This window comes from Scophthalmus maximus, chromosome 19, assembly GCF_022379125.1.
Source record: "Scophthalmus maximus strain ysfricsl-2021 chromosome 19, ASM2237912v1, whole genome shotgun sequence".
Classification (NCBI taxonomy): domain Eukaryota; kingdom Metazoa; phylum Chordata; class Actinopteri; order Pleuronectiformes; family Scophthalmidae; genus Scophthalmus; species Scophthalmus maximus.
The window spans coordinates 2,305,001-2,325,000 of NC_061533.1; the positions used below are offsets into that span (position 1 = coordinate 2,305,001).

Consider the following 20,000-nt stretch of genomic DNA (forward strand, 5'->3'; position numbering starts at 1 on the left):
CATGTCTCGCTCTGATCTGAGATTCTCTTTGCGTGTTCATGCTGAAACACGACTTTGTGTTTCACCTGATTGAAGTTGAAAGTACGCGGTTTCCCACCGAGCGGCCGCCGCCGCCGCCGCCGGACGCCGTTAAGTTTCTTTTCCCGCGGAACATTCCTCGGCCATGTTTTCATTTGTGAAATGTGAAGGCGTCGAAGACGAAGAAGGAGAAAAGATCCTCTAATATTTCATACCGGACAAACGTAACGGTCCACAGATAAAACAAGTGAATGAATGGACTCTTGTCCCGGTACGATCTCACTGTACGTCCACTCACCGTCGTGTCGGGCAGGATTTGCTCTAATCTCCGAGATGAAGGGAAACGTGTGGCGTTGACTCAGAGGAGACTGAGTCAAAGTGTCAGTTTCTTTTTTATTGTGTGCGTATGAATAATTCAGTGACTTCAGGTTTTAACGGGGAGGTTTGTCTGCTAAGCTGATTAAGTATTTATGCCGACTTTTGTTTGAATGATCCAAAATATTTTACTGAGATAAAGAGAAACAACAACCTTGTTTGGGGATTAAGAATTTAAGGGATGAGTCAGATGATATTATATTTTTTGATTGTGGGCTCATGGGGCTATTGGCTCTTCGTCAGCGGCAACGAATGGGGCTAGAAACCTGAATGAATTCAGTCCTCAGCGTCATTTGCGTTGTCTTGTTGTCATTCGTCCACGATGAAGATGATTATTTCATGATTCTTTGCATTCGATGCCTTGAATGAACTCTGTTGGGCCCTCAAAGCTCTTGAACTCCCCTCAACCAGTTTGTCTAAGTAGGCGTCATCGTGTCACATCGTCCCCGGCTGATTGGTCCTCTGGAACAGGAAGCCGTGTTCACGCGACAGGTGGCGACTGCTAATCGCTCCGAGGGGGTCGCTGATTGGAGGCGGTGGCCCTCAGGGTCACGGGGGAGGAAGCTAAACTTGAAGCAGACAGTTGATTTTTTCCCCCCGTCACTTCAATTCTGTTTAGTATTTTTACGGAGCATATTTTCTTTTCTAATAAGACGTTTGATGAAACGAGACGAGAGGAGAGCAGGCGTTATCAGATAATATGAACTTTATTGATCCCCGAGGGGGAAACTGGGTCACGACACGGCGGCGAGGAGCGGAGACCAGGCCCCGAGAGCAATGAGTCAATAAATTAGAAATAAAAAAAAGGGAGGGAATGAAAATGGACATTTCATTACGGCACTAAAGATGATATGTCTCCCGCGTGTCTGGAGAAAGATCATCGAGCGTTGGCGGATGGATGTGAGGGAGGATGTGACACAGACGATGGGTAAATGATCAGGCTGTTTTGTGGAAATTGTGGAAATAATTGCCAAATAAGGAAAAAAGGTTTTTGTATCTTCACGTTCTCCGTGTTTCCCCGACGAGCACCGACGTCCTGAAAGCGTGCGAGAGCATTGATGAATCAGCTGCAGTTATTAAAACTCTTATGAGGCGATGGGACACGACGGTGCGGCGCGTGATGGATGATGGATGCAGTGGGAAGTTTGGAAGTTTTGGAAGTTTACGAGTCTTTGATGAACAGATTCAACCATTGTCGAGGAAACATTTTTTACATTTGACATAAAATAAATGTCCCCAGACGTCTGAGTTTGAGTTTAAATCCATCTACAGACTCGGATCCTGCTCCGCTGTTCTGTGGTTACTATGGATATTATCGTTATTATGGTCTGTAAGATTTGAATCCAAGTCAAGTGACAGTGATGTGTGTGTGTGTGTGTGTGTGTGTGTGTGTGTGTGTGTGTGTGTGTGTGTTTTTATTGTATCAGCAGAAGTTGCTTATTTAATATGTCGTGGGAATTTGTTCCAGATCTTTGGTGCATGTGGAGAATAACTGACTCCTGCAAATGCTTAACCCCCCCCCCCCCCCCCCACACACACACACACACACACACACACACTCGTCCTCAGAGCGAGTTGTTTTGTGGTTCCAAAAGTGAAATGTATGGTAATGCTGTAATGCTGAGCATATGTAGTTAATCCTCTTAGGGGTTTTCTGTGAAGATGCGCACACACACACACACACACACACACACACACACACACACACACACTCACACTCATTGCAGCTCCCCGTCATGTCCGTCTGTACCAGCAGGTAGTAAACTGGCAGTGAGGGAACTGGACTTATATGAATGCACATTAAAAAGAACTCCTCTGCCCTTCGCCAACTGTGACTACGTGTACGTTCACACACACACACACACACACACACACACACACACACACACACACACACACACACACACAGGTGCCCGGCCGCTTTATGCAATCGAGCTCAAGGCTTTTACAGTAAATGCTGACGACGGGACGGGCCCGGTGCTTTTGAAGTCTTCACCGTGAAACTGTAGCTGAAGCGAGTGAATGTCAAAGTTCACCAGAGTTCAAACTGTATTAATCCCAACAAAGCCCTCGACGTCAGCTCGTTGCCCGCGTTGCACTTTGAACTTTACTCAGCTCCTCGGAAGAGAAACGTCACGAGACTATAAAATGTCCGTAACATGAAAGATGGCGGTTACAGACAAACACACCTCGCCCCCCCCCCCCCCATGATCCAGTCGTTCACTATAGATGGTGAGAGCAGATGCAGATGTATAGTAAAATGATAAATCAGAGGATGAGAGCAAGAGTGTTTCTGTTTGAGTACAGTTTTACTTTAATCTCTCACCCAGAAGGACTGTGTGTGTGTGTGTGTGTGTGTGTGTGTGTGTGTGTGTGTGTTTTAGTGTATAGCCGGTGTGTTTGCAGTTTGCCACTTTCACATTAACTCTGCTCTAATTGCCTCCTCCTCCTCCTCCTCCTCCTCCTCGTCCTCCATCTCCATCTCCGCACGCACTTGCACTTTCAAACCAAATGGCATATGTTGTTTTTGTTGTGCAGCTGTAGAGGCTGGTGCTAAAGGCACTGTAACACACACACACACACACACACACACACACACACACACACACACACACACACACACACACACACACAGCTGCTGCACTTGTCAGTATACGCCTTGTTTCCTGTGTCAAGTTCCCTGTGGCCATTAAAGCTGTCAGAGAGCTGCCCCCTGTGGTAATCCATACATCCACATCTATCCGTGTATGTGTGTGTGTGTGTGTGTGTGTGTGTGTGTGTGTGTGTGTGTGTGTGTGTGTGTGTGTGTGTCTGTCTGGTCCGTCTTGTCATCTTACATCCATAAAGAGTGATGTGCAGACTTCCCTTCGTTGCTTTACGAGCTTTAGATCTAGATTTTATCGTCTGCTGCTTCTCCAACTCGCTGCGTCGTAGTTCTGAGCAGATGTACGATGTAACTGCTATGGAAATTTTTTTAACTGTACGTTGTTCACTTTAAAAAAAAATTGCTGCACTTGAATTTGATCCACATTCAGAAGATAAAGTTTTTTTTTTGCTGTATGTTGTTTAGGACCTGCCATGAGGAACTTGTCGTCCTTTTATGGCAGGGTGATGTCATGGTGATGTCATGATGTCAAGGTGATGTCATGGTGATGTCATGATGTCAAGGTGATGTCATGGTGATGTCATGGTGATGTCATGGTGATGTCATGGTGTTGTCAGGGTGATGTCATGATGTTGTCAGGATGATGTCATGGTGATGTCATGGTGATGTCATGGTGATGTCATGGTGATGTCATGGTGATGTCATGGTGATGTCAGGGTGATGTCATGGTGATGTCATGATGTCATGGTGATGTCATGGTGATGTCATGGCGACGTCAAGGTGATGTCAGGGTGATGTCATGATGATGTCATGATGTCAAGGTGATGTCAGGGTGATGTCATGGTGATGTCATAGTGATGTCATGGTGATGTCAAGGTGATGTCAGGGTGATGTCAGGGTGATGTCATAGTGATGTCAAGGTGATGTCAAGGTGATGTCAGGGTGATGTCAGGGTGATGTCATGATGTCAAGGTGATGTCAGGATGATGTCATGGTGATGTCATGGTAATGTCATGATGTCAAGGTGATGTCAGGGTGATGTCAAGGTGATGTCATAGTGATGTCATGGTGATGTCAAGGTGATGTCAGGGTGATGTCAGGGTGATGTCATGGTGATGTCAGGGTGATGTCAGGGTGATGTCATGGTGATGTCATGGTGATGTCAGGGTGATGTCAGGGGGATGTCATGGGGATATTATGATGATGTCAGAGGTGATGTCATGGTGATGTCATGGTAATGTCAGAGGTGGCTCTGTGAAATCATAAATTAGGGCGGGGATATTTACATGTAATCCTCTTATTCGTGTCTGTGTCTTTATCTTGATCGTTGTTGTGTTTTTGTATTTAACTAATGAACTGATTAATCCCATAATTTAATCTCTGTTTTATTTGTTTTGGCACTTCAAGGAAACATTTTCAGCTTTTTCATTTTTTCCTCTCTCCTCTCGTGTGTTTTAGATTTTCGTGGACGTATGAGCGAAACTCTTGACTCTTGCTGAAATCCATCGCACATGAAATATTATGGAAATTCTCTCTCTAGCAATAAAATCTGGATCATTTCTTTTCACGACAGGTTCCGGCTCTTAACAGCTGCTCTGACTTCAAGCATTGTTCTGTAAAAGTCACTCGGGCAAAGGGATTTTTAAAAATCATTTCCACAACATTACAAGGCTTTGACTGTACGAATGATTTCTGTATTGATAAATGGCGTCAACCAATCAACGAGATTTGGAAATGAACCTTTTATTGCTGCAGAGATCCAGTGTGTCTTTATCCCAACTATATTCAAGCGTATATTATTTTTGAGTGGGTTTGACATGATGCTCTCTCACGGAGCAAACTGCTGCTGAGGTAAACTGCTAATAACCGCGAACAGTAAATGAAGCAGCTCATTTGACTTTGTGCGCCCCGAGTTTAAAGTTAAACCTTCGGCTGCGAATGTGTAACGTGACTCCGGTCAGTGATCCTGCCAACAGGACGTCCGCCCCCCCCCGCAGCGGCCTCGGATCACGATACGGTCACGTATTCATCATCAAGAAATCAGAGGCGTCGGAATGGGCCAGAAATCACTTGTTAGGTGTTCCAACGATTCACCCGCCGTGATCTGGAAACTCGCTCGGCCTCGGCTGGACGCTGCTGCTGCCATGACGGGACGTTCCCCGCGCCTGAGCGGAGGATTCTGCTGCAAAGCGTTTGCTCGTGTCGCGTGCACGCGGACGTGACGGCGGCCGACTGCCCTCGAATGCATCTTCTGCCTCGTCAGCGGATAACAACAACCAGACAAAAAGGCTTTTTGCTCACAAAGCTGCGTCTCACCTGTACGAATTAGTCACCGTTTGTCTTTGTGAAGCGTGAGGCTCTTGTTCCTTTTCCCCGGAGCTGCAGATTGTTGCCCGCCGACGTGTTTTGGTGCCGGACGTACGTGTCGTGATTCTGCCCCATGAGCTCTTGTTCCTTGTGGACTTTTAATTCATGTCACATTCCTTGTGTGCCTCTGTACAAAGTTACTTTTGTTACTCCTTGTAGTCATTGGATTTAGTTTTACTCTGTAGTTTCCTTCCTCTTGCGTAGTCACTTCCTGTTCTCTTGCCCCGGTGATTGTCCACACCTCTGTCTCTTTACCTCTGTCTCTTTACCTGTGTCTCTTTACCTGTGTCTCTTTACCTGTGTCTCTTTACCTGTGTCTCTTTACCTCTGTCTCTTTACCTGTGTCTCTTTACCTGTGTCTCTTTACCTGTGTCTCTTTACCTGTGTCTCTTTACCTCTGTCTCTTTACCTGTGTCTCTTTACCTCTGTCTCTTTACCTCTGTCTCTTTACCTCTGTCTCTTTACCTGTGTCTCTTTACCTGTGTCTCTTTACCTGTGTCTCTTTACCTCTGTCTCTTTACCTGTGTCTCTTTACCTCTGTCTCTTTACCTCTGTCTCTTTACCTCTGTCTCTTTACCTCTGTCTCTTTACCTCTGTCTCTTTACCTGTGTCTCTTTACCTCTGTCTCTTTACCTGTGTCTCTTTACCTGTGTCTCTTTACCTCTGTCTCTTTACCTGTGTCTCTTTACCTGTGTCTCTTTACCTGTGTCTCTTTACCTCTGTCTCTTTACCTCTGTCTCTTTACCTGTGTCTCTTTACCTGTGTCTCTTTACCTGTGTCTCTTTACCTCTGTCTCTTTACCTGTGTCTCTTTACCTGTGTCTCTTTACCTCTGTCTCTTTACCTGTGTCTCTTTACCTGTGTCTCTTTACCTGTGTCTCTTTACCTGTGTCTCTTTACCTGTGTATCTTTACCTGTGTCTCTTTACCTGTGTCTCTTTACCTGTGTCTCTTTTCAAAAAAAAAAATCGATTGACGCGACTCCAGATCTTCGCTTTCAAGCAGACGTTTTTTTTGGCTCGATTGTGGCCGAATTAATCTTCTCCTCAAACGTTTCACAGGAAAAATGTACTTATGAAGCAGCTCGGTCTCCCGCCGTCGACGTGTGTGTGCGTGTGTGTGTGTGTTTGTGTGTGTGTGTGTGTGTGGTTTCCCGCGTCCCCCGTGGTGGAACCCCGACTCGTTGGGACCGTCTGTTTGATGACCCAGAACCCATCACGTGCTCGGCGCTGACGTTCGGCCGCGGGAGCGGTTGGCGCGCGGGGGCGAGGGGCGGGAGGGGGGCGGCAGAAATCTGGATTTATGGCCGCTGCATGGGAGGCAAACGATCAGCCGGCCGTTTGTCATCTCTCACCACAGCGGCTCCTCTAATATGACTGGAGGCCGAATCAATGAGCCAAGTCACAACTATTAAACTCAGTGTGGTTAATGGCAGGACGATGTTCAAACCCTGCGGCGAGAAGAGAACGGCGTCCTGACGCCTCGGCGGCCCGATGAGCTCGTGTCGACGAGAGTGCTAACCGCTACGCCACCGTGCCGCCCAGTGTCAGTTTAATATTGAAATAAATCCACACGCTTTGTGTGTCTCCACGTCTGTGAAAAACAACTTTAGAGTCGTTAGATATTATCCAGCTGTGAAAACTCACCTTCTTGGTAAACTGCTCCAGCAAACCTGCCTCCTCTCGACACGTTCTCATGTCAGCGCTGTTGTATTCTTGCCTCAGGAGACAAAGTCTGAGATTGCTGCTGTGAGTATTTTTTATTTTTTTAACCTGCGTGTGTGTGTGTGGAGCAAACAGAAATGTAAAAAGGGGGAAAAAGAAAAGAGGGTTTTCCAGACTGAAGGAGCAGGAAGTGAGTTGATGCCTAACGCTGCATCATTGTGATGGACAGGATGTAGAAACTGGTCTCTGGTCTCTGGGCCTCCGCCTCACCTAGATTTGATTGTTGGACAATATATATTTTATATATATATATATATATATATATATATATATATATATATCTCAAATATTCCTTTAGTCTGACATCCAAATCATTCCGCACATTCCGCCTGCTGAGGACGAATCAGACGCCGTTTTAGCTGAATGTGACTTTAGATCCCGACTCGAGGTCCATACCCTCAGATATCATTCACACCACCGGTCTTCATCGGGGGACGGCTTTTTCTGGGTTGTCACTCGGATGAAGCCATTGCCACGAGTAGAGCTGCAGCTTACGATTATTTTGGTAAATCGATGAATCTGTGGATTATTTTCTCCAATAATCGATTAGTTGTTTGGTTCATAAAATGGTGAAAAATGTCGATTGTGTTTCCCCAAAACCACCAACATGGTGTTTTTTTTTTTATCCACGCTCCAAAGATCTTCAGTTCACTGTCACAGAGGAGCAGAGAAACCAGAACATATTCACATGTAAGAAGCTGAAATCAGAAAATCAAAAAACGACTTGAATCGATTAACAAAACAGTTGGAGATTAATTAGTAATCGATTACTAATCCATTAACTGTTGCATCTTTAGTCACGAGAGTTTCTCGTTAACCTCGAAGGTTAATCCTGAAAGTTAATGTTTAACCTTTGACCTGGAAGAATGAGCGGGAGAAATAGGGAATTCATCCACACTGATTGTTCATAAGTGACCGGTAAACGTAGTCAGGCTAAAGATTGAACTCTCACGTTTGCGTTAACGTGACTGATCATATGTGAGAAGATCCGTCAGGCTCCCTTCCATGTTTGTGTCGTGTTTTCAAATATTAAAAGCTACTGTTCATGTTTTCATGAATTATTTATAAGTTTAGTTTAGTTTATTAATATCCCCCATTAAAACGGTAGCTACTGTTCTTGGAGGTCTCTGTTATTTCATAAGAATATTACACAAGATCACATAGGATTTCTTTGCTCCTCTGAGACAGTAAACTAAATATCTTGGCCATTTTATGACATTACATTGACCAAACAACGACTTGATTGATCAATATAATCCACAGATTAAACGATTAATGCAGCCCTGCTTGTCACATGTGAATATGATATAATAATAAGATCTTTTGTCGTCGGAACACAATATTATACATTCATTGCAGCGTCAGCTCTTGTTGATTTGTTCCATAATCACCTAGATCAACTTTTTTCCCTGTGACATTATTGAAACCGTGAGCCGGTTCTAGGTCGTTCTACAGTAGAACAGTACAGTAGAACAGTACAGTGGAACAGTACAGTGGAACAGTACATTAGAAGAGTACAGTGGGACAGTACAGTGGAACAGAACAGTAGAAGAGTACAGTAGAAGAGTACAGTGGGACAGTACAGTGGAACAGTACAGTAGAAGAGTACAGTGGAACAGTACAGTAGAACAGTACAGTAGAAGAGTACAGTGGGACAGTACAGTAGAACAGTACAGTAGAAGAGTACAGTGGAACAGTACAGTAGAAGAGTACAGTGGGACAGTACAGTAGAAGAGTACAGCGGAACAGTACAGTAGAAGAGTACAGTGGAACAGTACAGTAGAAGAGTGCAGTAGAACAGTACAGTAGAACAGTACAGTAGAAGAGTACAGTGGAACAGTACAGTAGAACAGTACAGTGGAACAGAACAGTAGAAGAGTACAGTGGAACAGTACAGTAGAACAGTACAGTAGAAGAGTACAGTGGAACAGTACAGTAGAACAGTACAGTGGAACAGTACAGTAGAAGAGTACAGTAGAACAGTACAGTGGAACAGTACAGTAGAACAGTACAGTAGAAGAGTACAGTGGAACAGTACAGTAGAAGAGTACAGTAGAACAGTACAGTAGAAGAGTACAGTGGAACAGTACAGTAGAACAGTACAGTGGAACAGAACAGTAGAAGAGTACAGTGGAACAGTACAGTAGAACAGTACAGAGGAACAGAACAGTAGAAGAGTACAGTGGAACAGTACAGTAGAACAGTACAGAGGAACAGTACAGTAGAACAGTACAGAGGAACAGTACAGTGGAACAGTACAGTAGAAGAGTACAGTAGAACAGTACAGTAGAAGAGTACAGTGGAACAGAACAGTAGAAGAGTACAGTGGAACAGTACAGTAGAACAGTACAGAGGAACAGTACAGTGGAACAGTACAGTGGAACAGTACAGTGGAACAGTACAGTAGTACAGTAGAACAGTACAGTAGAACAGTACAGAGCGTCGGTGTGATGGTCTGTAGACGTAAAGTTGTGTCGACAGCTCCGGTTTCCCCCCTGGAGGAGGAGGAGGAGAAGGAGCAGCGGAGCCCTTTAGGCCGCGGCGAGCCAATCACGGGGCCCCAGATTGAATTTGCCTCAGTAATAGCTTTCTAATAGTTTCTATCGGCTCCGATGCCCAATTTCAGCCCAATTACGTCCGCGCTCGCCTCGGAGAACGGGGAGGGGGTCCAACTACAGTGGAACTGACACCTCCACAAAACTGAGCCCCCCCTTAATGCTCCGCGCTTGACTTTTGTTCTCGATGGGATTCTAATTGAATCTGCTACTTGAACAAGTGTCGCAGGGGCCTCACCCCTTTATTTATACATACATGAATGTAGAGGACGGACTGGAGGATGCAGGTTGTTTTTCAGTTTCGTCACGCTTCATGTTCATTGAGTCAGAGAGACCCACTCCTCAGAGCGTCCCAGTGTGACCACAGTCAGAATAGCCGAGGTTAAAGCTTCTCTTATCACTTTACTACCCGCTCAGCTGATAAGAGAAGTTTCCCCCGTGTGCTGCCACGATGTTCAGGAATGAGTTTGCAGTCTGATAAGAGAGAAGGGGGGTAAACAATATCCCCCAAAAATGTTGATCGCACATTTCGATATGGTTTATAGAGTTTCAGTCACATTTTTAAGCAGGAATTGCATTTTGCGGCTTTTCGTATCTTCTCCACAGGAAGAAGTTGTAGACAAAACAGTTCATCGAAAGAAAACAGAAAATACCTGGCATATTTTAGAACCAAAAGTCTCCATCAAATTAGTTGATTTTAGAATTATTGAGTTTGTATTTTCGGCATGATGACATCGATTAAACTACAGACCTTACAGGAGTTTAGTGCTCAAGAAGATAACGTCAGACGCCAAGTAGCTGGTTCAATCTTTATTAGTTGAATTGATCCTTTGAAAGTGAAAGTTCCAGCTTCTTTAATGTTAGCATTAGCATTAGCACTATCTCAAGTCAAGTCAACTTTGTTGTCAATTCTGCGATATGTGCCAGACATACGGAGGACTCCAAAATACGTTTCCCTCCGACCCACCGCGCAATAAGTGCATGTAAGTAATATACACAATAAATAGATTATAAACAGTGCAAGAGTACAGCAAAACCAAACGGTAAAGAAAACTAAAGAAATTGAAAATGTGCAATATTAAAGGCCAAACTGTACAATATGTGCAATGTACAGGAATATATCTGTTTTGGAAACTGGTTATCTTTGTACTCTGGATGTACAATGGATGTACAATACTCATGGAATCTATAAATAAGGACAATAATCAATAGTTCCATCGTGTTGTTACTAACCCAACAGTGAGTCTTCCATAGGACTTTATTTTTTGACCCTAATGTTTTGTGTGCATTTTTTCTAATACATTACATATATTTACTATAATTGGTTAATGATACATTCATGTCCTCACTCAGCCTTTATTCACATTATTCTGTTTGTCTGGGATTCATATCACAGTCTGATGTGTGAAAGTTATAGATCTATGAAATTGGAGACGAGCCGGTTCAGTCCTTTACAGTAAATCTAATCGGTGGCAGATATCTTTCTCCAGGGGACGATTGAAATAAGCCCCAGGTAATGAGTCCCAGGTATGGCTCCCGTGTGGGGAACAATCTCATCGGGAGGAGGGGGAGGAATTGCCACTAACCACTCGCGCTGCCGTCCGCTGCATCGTTCCCCTGGCTCCGGCCTGTCAGATATCAGGTAATAGCGGGTCCAGGTTTTCGTGGCCACTTACAGAGGTCCGTTTTTACAGCGACCCCGGGGTCAAACCCATCCTGCTGCCGGTCCGTTCAGGAGGTAAACAGGACGAGGATTTGGAATTGAGTGCGGCCTCCTTGACCCGCCGGCCCCCCACTGAGACCGTCCAAAGCCGCGGCGCTCGGTTCAACTCCCAACTGCAGCCACTTATAGTGTTAGCTGCTCTGCTAGTGTTACACACATAGCTCTATTGAGAAAAACCACAGAGCCATAACTGGGAAACGTATTTCTGAGGGCACGGCCAACTTATTATTAACCTCCATGACCCATTTACCCAATTTAAACCAACGCGTTTCATTCTTGTTTTGAATACAAACGTCAAATCACATCTGACTCTCCATCACACACACATATTGTAGATGTGTCCACTGCAACACACAATTCATTGTCTTAAAGAGACGTCTTTCTGTTTACTAGATAAATGTATTTAAAGTTAATACGACTCAATTTAAAGACTCAAGTAGCTTCATCACACCACCTGTGTGCTTTTGATTTAATGAGTCAGAGTTATTGAATTTCTTAATCTGTGAAAAAAAAGACTTTTTAAACTATGAGAAAGGTTCGATCACAGTATTTGTACCTTCTCCTGTTTTTCTCAAGTTTCTAAATCAATCTTCTTCTGGCTTTCGCATGAATGAATCTTTGACAATATTTAATATCAGCCACTTTTCACGAATGGAAAGAATTACTGATTATAGCCTGGAGTTCCTCTGCTCTGACCAAGTCTGAAGATATTTCCAATTCATAACTTTATTGCTTTGAACTCGTCACAGGGGAAAGCTCTCGGATCAAGAAGAGACTTGTCCTGAGAGCATCACTGACGTGCAGTGAGATTGGTTTGTGTCAGAAGTGTTTCTGTTTCGAAAAGTCACATCTATGGATTCACTGGAAGTTGAGAAAAGGCCACGGTGGCCGGTATCTGCCAACCGGTAGATATCGGCGTGACAAACTGATCTCGGTCCGTCACGTGAATTGCTCCTGGCAGTCAGAACTCATTACCTGAGCGATGGTTCCTCTTCCTGCTGGGAACTCTCGCCTTCTCTCGTATCGGAAAGTCCTGCTTGCACCTTTTCTTATTAAGAATAATGGCAAAGACAGAACAGCCAAAGTGAATTGTTTTTTAACAGCGCTGTTCTCTCAGATCTGACAAACTTGGGTCCCTCTGGGCTTTTTCATTCCACTCAAGGCGAAAGGTTTTAATTCGAATCTGCATCTTTAAATCCCGTTTGCATCCTTTTCATTGCATCTATGACTCTGAGTCCATATACAACTTTTTAAAAATTCGACTTGTTATTTAACTGTGACCTTTATTGCCATCAGGGTGCGTTTGACTAAGAGCTTTACTGTGCAGTGGTTTCTGAGTAAACAGAATCTTTAGGATTCATTAGAAATATTACTTATTTACCATCATTATTTTCTCGATACACAACTTTTGCTTTTCCTAAATCTCATTCTTTAAGGCGTTACTCAGGGAACCTTCCTAGAGTATCTTGTGATTGCAGTTGGGATAACCAAAATAAAGCCTAGCTTATCTTGAATAAAGTATCTGAACAAACAGTGCCAGTATATTATTTTCTTCTTCTCATAACTGAAAGGAAATTATGTGAAAATAATTGGTCGACAACCACCACGAAACTAGCTTAGCTTAGCACAAAACCTGGCAGCAGAGGGAAACCGTTAGCCTGGCTCCGTCCACGTTTAAAAAAAAAAAGATTCTCTGTAATTAATGTGACAAAAACTAACATTTAATGAGAATAATACTGTGTGGTTGTGAGGTAAGCTAGATACTTAAACTATTTCTTGGTGGCACCCTGGAAACTTGTTTTAGCAGCTAAGCTAATCAGCCGCTAGCTTCATAGTTAGCGTACAGACAAGACAGTCGTATGGATCATCTGTTTGTACATTTATTTTATTCTTCGTAGTTGTGTTTTGTTCTTCAGATTGTGTGAGTCCCTCTTGGGAAAACTTGCTCCTCCCTCCGCTCCCTCAGCCACGAGTTTGCCGTGACATGTCTGCCCTTACGTAAAACCTCGGTACACATCTGGCCACAGCTGCTCAGAGACTGAACGCCCACAGACTCCCAATTAAAAGTCCACTCTCATGGACACACACACGGCTCCAACCACATTACAGGGGAACATGTCAACTCCCATCCTCTCTCCAGAAGGGCCTTTCCCCCCTCGGCCGGCGGCTCGCCCTGATGAAATTTTCATTTGGTTTTGTCTGTCAACATGCCCCTATAGGTGCGCCCACGTTTTACTGGACGACCTTCTCATGTGCTTTCATTTTATTTGCGGAATTTAAAGTACTACTTCAGACATGTGAGCGATATTAACAGATATCCGCAGTTTGTACTTGTATTCGTATAGTGGCATGAAGTTCTCTCCCAGTGATGCATTCAAAGATGCATTTCTTTGCTTCCTCTTTGACTTGCCAAGCTTCCCACAGTTGTGTGCTCACACAGGATAAACTTTCCAACCTTCTAATCTCACGCCTGCTTGATTCTTTACCCCGGTGGAATTCGTGGTAGTGCTGTCGGCATGTTTATCACTTACATGAAGTAAGTGCGAAGTGTTACAATAACGCCGTGAGCTTTGTTAGACTTCTGCACTGGCTAGTAATCGACTGAGCATTAATTCGGGTTAGACACATGACTTGTGTTTAGACCCAGGTGTTGTTGGTGTAACAGGTCGCGATGCGTTCAGTGACCCTGTGCGGTGGATTTTCTTACGGTCGGTTGTGTTGACATATTTTTGCTCCTGACTTTTTCTGGGGCTGTGTTGGACACATTGTCTCTTCAAGACCTCAATGTGCATAACACTGGTCATAAAAAGTACAATTCTGACTTGGATGTGGACAAAACTATTCTATCAGACATCTCTTCGAACCAATGCAATGCTCTGATGCGATTTAGTCTATTTTGCAAGACGTGTTCTCTTTTTTTGCTATACGACGGAAACTGTGTTGGAAGTTGTCTTGGTCTTGATGGTTGAATATCCCGTCCTTTAAACACTAAATATGTCTATAGTTATGTTTTTCTTTTTCTTTTACATAAACGAGACAATCCTGTTAAAAATGTCCGGTCGTTTTCAGAATATCAATCCAGTTTCTTTGTTGGATTCTTGGTGATGGTATCTAGTTATATGACACTGACACTAGTGGTTATCTGAGTCAAAAATGTTGAGGGACTTTAGGGTGAAACATAGGATTCATGTGTTGTTAGGCATTGGGGCTTTTCTAAATGAAATCCAGTGTATTCTACTCTTCCTTTTGCACATGCCAGGATTGCTAGTTGAGCTCCTGGGTGCACAACCCAGGGATGATGGATCTACAGCCACACAATGAAAAATGCAAATATAGGGAATCTGTATATACCCTCTTGAGTATGAGGAAGCCTACTTGTTACTTGAGGCTGAATTTCCCCCCCTGTCCATAAAGATGTCTGTTTTTAGTCACCGTCTGAAAAGGAACCAAAGCCCGATCCACATGCGACGGTCGCCGCCGGCCGTGAAGTGTCCACTCCCTGAGCACAGCTGCCCGCTGGATATTCCTGTCGTGAGAGGCTCATTAATCATCCGGCTAAATCAGATCTATGGACTGTAAGATGATATATATATATATATATATATATATATATATATATATATATATATATATCCGAGTGTATGCAGGCAGTGGAATATTGATTTAACTTTGGCTTTGAGCCAGCCATAAGACACTGTCATCTTCGTGATATGAGCTATTGACAGATATCAGGCGTGGTATAGGGTGCAGGCAAATGGCGGAAGCGATCTGATTTTTATTTTGCAACTATCTCAGTGTCTCGTTGGTCGTGGTGCCCGGTGCTTTTTAATCAACACTGAAGCAGTTTCACTCCACCTGCCGCAAACATCCATCAGTGTTTTATAGCCTTAAGTACCGAGCGATGATAAGAGTCTGAAAGTATGTAATGGTTTTTCTTATAGTGGTGCTCACTAGTGCAGTTAAACCCTTATTTTTTTTCCAGGCACTTTGAGAAAAGAAAGTGTTATTGTTTAATTCCTCGGAACAGTTGATGAGGTGAATTGGTATTTAAAACAGGTATGGCGTCAAAAGTAGACGAGACAGAATCAGAGACGACTCATGTTCACGTCAATTGTCCCAGGTGTCGATATAAAAATGAAATGCTAATGTACAGTATATGGATGTGATGGGTGTATGAGATAACTTCTCTTTATCAGTGATGAATCAAGCTCTGTACTGTCTCATCATGTCTTGTCTTCTTGTTACAGAACAACACGTCATGGAGGCCGCAGTCCTGTCAGGAGTGTACCTGCTACAGCGACGTGGCCATCTGCCGGCCGACCCACTGCCCCAACCCCCAGTGTGACTTCCAGAGGGTGAGGCACTTTACAGGGGGGGTCACGCTTCTCTGGGTGCATGGGGACGTTTTTACATATAGGAAATAAATTATACCCAGAATATTCTAGGTGGTATATCTTAGCTAAAAAACAAAACAATTAAAAGCTACAAAAGTTAGCTAAGGTTTTGAACAAGTGAAAACAACCCCAGTCAGTTGGAGCATACCGTAAGAAAGTCCTCCATGATGTTTTAATTAGCTTACCTAAATAGGTTTACTTTACGTTAGCTGTTTTCTCTCTTAGCTAGCATCACAATCAGGCTAACTTTAAGTGGAATGCTAACTTCGTTAGCAGAAGCTTAGGTAACTTGTTATGTATTTTACAGTAAGAAGCATTTATATTTTTCTCAATTAAATCTCTTTTTTAGTTCAAAGGTTTTTGTTAGAATAGCTTGTACAATTAGCAATTAGCTCATTTGCCAGACGTCTTTAACGTCACTTTAAGCTAACGGCTAATGCATATTGAACGGTGCGTTTCTTTTTGCTAGGTGTTCCTAAAAAACTGCCAACTGAATGTTTACAGTATGTTTTTATAAATGAAAAATATGAAAATTGAAAATAGAATTATACCATTTAATTTTTTTAACTTTACTGTTTAGTGTTTGTAATTAAATCTCATTGATTATTGATTAGGTCCTGCTCGACTTCCAAAGTGAAATAATGGTATATCATGGCAGCCAATTTACTTCGAACCTAATTTCTTAGATTAAGTTAATTTTAAATATTATATTATTGAAACATTACTATTAATGAAGTATGTTGGAATAATAACCCATGATATATTTTCTATTATTTTCTCTGTTTGCATTACAGAGATGACATCCAACTGACTGAAAGTTTTTAAATTCAACTGTACTCGTGTTTTGTCTGGTCAAGAATGCAGACTCTCTTGAAGGGGGGGTCTGTGCAGGATCCTTGTTTCTGTGATAGCGCAGATCTTTTCGAGGGGCCCATTAAATCACTCGTCTTTGGGATTTGACCTTCACAGTCCGTCATGTTCCCCACTTTCACAATCTAATTTGCCACAATGGCAGCTCTTAAGGAGAGCGTTGTAGCTCCAGCCTTCCTCTTCTGGCTCATCTCAATTCACGGGGACAACACTTTCAAAAACTCTTATTTCCTGCCCGTTCCTTCCCGAACTTCTCCAATGGGATTCAAAAAAAGTGAAGCCCGCGGTGACGGCGTCAAATCCGATCCCCGACCCTGAGCTCTTAGGCAACAATCAATGTCTAATGAATTTTCTACTCTGCCCTCTCGCAATCCAATGTTAATTAAAAAAAGAGTCATCATGCTCCCCAGTCCCCTTCACCTGTACACTGTGATGAAACCCCATCGTCTGCTCGTCCCTGATTCAAAGGCGTTCTTCATGAAATCCACTGCCGTCATCTACGAGCGTACATTTCCCTTGTGTCACCTCATCTTCCCACATCATCACCGGTTTTTCTGAAATCCATCTTTAAGTTTCACCAGAGTATCTTGATGTTTCTGTCACCGACCTGTGTCGGCTCATATCTCTGTTGTTTAAAAACATCATATTCTTAGTACGACATACTGATAAAGGATAAGATCGTACTTAATATAGAAATAAAAGGTTCGGGTCTAATGATAATTTAGATTATTAGATTAATCATTTAGTGTCTGACATAGCAAATTAGTGTTGAATAATCAATATCACAACTTCCCAAAGTGAGACTGGCTAATTAAATCATTGTTTCCTTTTACAATTTTTCCCTTTTTGCTTTTTTCCTTGTTCCAATTTCAGTTTTGCATTTTTTTTTAAATGTTATTTAGAAAAGCATGAATGAAATAAAGGTGACAATGCTAGAATTTTTCTTTAGTGGTTGTTCAAAACCAGAAATGACACCACAAAAAATGTATTTAAAAAGCTTATGTCGTTATACAGTAAGTTTTAAAACCCTTGAATAATACGAAAAACTGCATCGAAAAGCAGCTTCTGTGAAAGGAGAGATATTCTGCTCAGAATCATAATTTTAAGCTTTCACTGCTCGGTCAGAAGAATTCATAAGATCTGGAAATTTCCATCACAAGCAACAAACTATCTTGAACTATATCTAGCAATTGTACACATTCAACGTTATGGATTCCATACATATATGAATATAAGCCTTTATCTGTTCCCCAAATAAAATTCTTTGGTCCTGACCTTCTACACTGTTAGATTTTGTTTTTCATTATTTCAATGCTCAGGCAGTCAAAGTGTCTTGTGACTCTCAAACTCCTCCTCAGTGTTTCAGAGAAGCATCGGACACCTGATATTTCACAAGATCACAAAACCTTACGCCAATAAAAACCCCAAACTGGATCAAACTGTTGCACTAAAGGCAGCGAGAGCCACTGACACAATATGAAAAAGGGAGAAACTATAGCCTTAAATATTTTATGGTTATATGGTGTGTTAGGTGATTAATGATGCGCTGAAAGACACAATATAAACCTCTTGGTCTGTCTATTTATTCATGGCCGCTGGCAGCTGCACTCCATTTTATTTCCCACACTTATTATTTATACATTTATCATGTAATTTGTCTTCCGCGGCTGATTCACTGTATTTCCCTTTTTTTGCTCTCTTTATCAGACGACACAAGACATTCTCCGAATCTTCCCTCGCCTCTCATAAGAATGTCTTCCTCCTCCCGATTCCATATCATTTATATTCACAAATAAAACAACATCTAAACTATTCCGCGTCTCTGCCTCTCGCCCCCCTTTTCCGGCGTTTTCCCATTTGCCTCCTGCCGCACATTCGACCACGCGCGTGGTGACATCTGTATTGTAATATGTGTTGTAACGCCTGTCGCTGGCCCTCGCTCTGTATTCCAGGCGCTGCGCTCGGCCCGATAGTCTTCACGTGTTCATTCCCTTTGTGAGTCCGCTCCATTATGTTGCTTGTGTCACATGTCGGTCAATTTCCATGGAAATGAGGCCGGTAATCGGGGGGGAGTTTTGTCATCGTCGTGTTGGTTAAAGGGAATCACATTTGTGTGTATAATGCTGCGTGTGTTCATGTGTGTGTGTGTGTGTGTGTGTGTGTGCGTGCGTGCGTGTGCGTTGTCTACAGGGCGAGATCTTGAGGATCCCCGCCAACAAGTGCTGTCCGGAGTGCGTCTCCTCGTCGCAGGGCTCCTGCCAGCACGAAGGAGTCGTCCATGGAGTAAGTGGAAGTGATGCTGTCTCTTTCTCTTTCCTCTGTCCCCTGATCGTCCAGCCATTCCAATACATAGTTCATTGATTATGCATGCACTCAGACATGCACCTGTCATCTATGGAGCATAAAAGAACAGTTTATATCCAACGCCGTCGAAATTGTTGGCCGTCTGGACTCGTTGATGAACTGCTTTTCTGCTGAATCGGCGTCGGGGTCGGTTGTTGAAAGAGATCGCTCTGATTGGCTGTTCAGATTGAGCGAATCGGAGCATGAGAAGGGAAACGGGAGTACGAAGGAAAACAAACAAGGAGGTTAAGAGGAACTACAGAAGTTGCCTCGCATCTGTCAATCTGGGTCGACGTGGGCGACGATCAACTGATCAACGTGATCCCAGAGAGGTCGCCTCTGTACGACTGAGAAACAATTTTACGTTTTCCCTTTTCTGAACGACGTATGTGAACCACCGCCCCCTGCTGGTGTGCAGAGTTATTTCCTCTCTCGCAGGGCGCAGAACGTACAAGCTAGTTGGCCGTTGGATTTAGTCTTGGCGGTGCGTCAGGTATGTGTCGCCAACTATCTTGATAATCAATTCATCGGTTCAAGTAGCTTTAATGAAAAAGCTTCGTAAATGTTTTAAGATTTTCTACTTTCTTTGCTCCTCTGTGACAGTAAACTGAATATCTTTGGTGTGTGGACAAAACATCAACCAAACAACTATTGGATTAATGGAGAAAATGATCTACAGATTAATCTGTACCAACATCAGCGTATGAACGGTTCCAACACCTGGTGGAAATCCTGAAACAAGAACATTAATTTCCCCTAATTGAAAAAGTCGTGTCCCATAAACACTTGTGGCAGCACTGGTGTGGTTTCTCTCTCGTCTGCTGCCTCGTTGTTTGTACAATATTTTTGAAAAAAGGCTTTGGACGAGGGAAAATCCTTAATCGCTAACGAGATTGAGTCCGTTAATCACTTTGGTCGCTGGTGAAAACACTTTGTTCTGACGACCTGCGCCCGCCTGCCTCTCACAAAAGACTCGACAATCGCCGTCTTGTTCGCCGCTCCGTCGAGTGGCCTCCTCCGTTAATGAG

At 43.2% G+C, this 20,000-nt stretch overlaps 1 protein-coding gene across 2 annotated transcripts in view; it reads left to right on the forward strand.

The window, feature by feature from the left end:
* Positions 1-20,000, forward strand: part of fras1 (Fraser extracellular matrix complex subunit 1) — a 166,539-nt gene that overhangs the window by 39,426 nt on the left and 107,113 nt on the right. For both annotated transcript variants that reach the window (XM_035639221.2, XM_047329026.1), the window contains exons 3-4: positions 15,613-15,720; positions 18,820-18,912. In XM_035639221.2, coding sequence (XP_035495114.2) covers positions 15,613-15,720; positions 18,820-18,912 — 201 coding nt within the window. The remainder of the gene's footprint in view (positions 1-15,612; positions 15,721-18,819; positions 18,913-20,000) is intronic.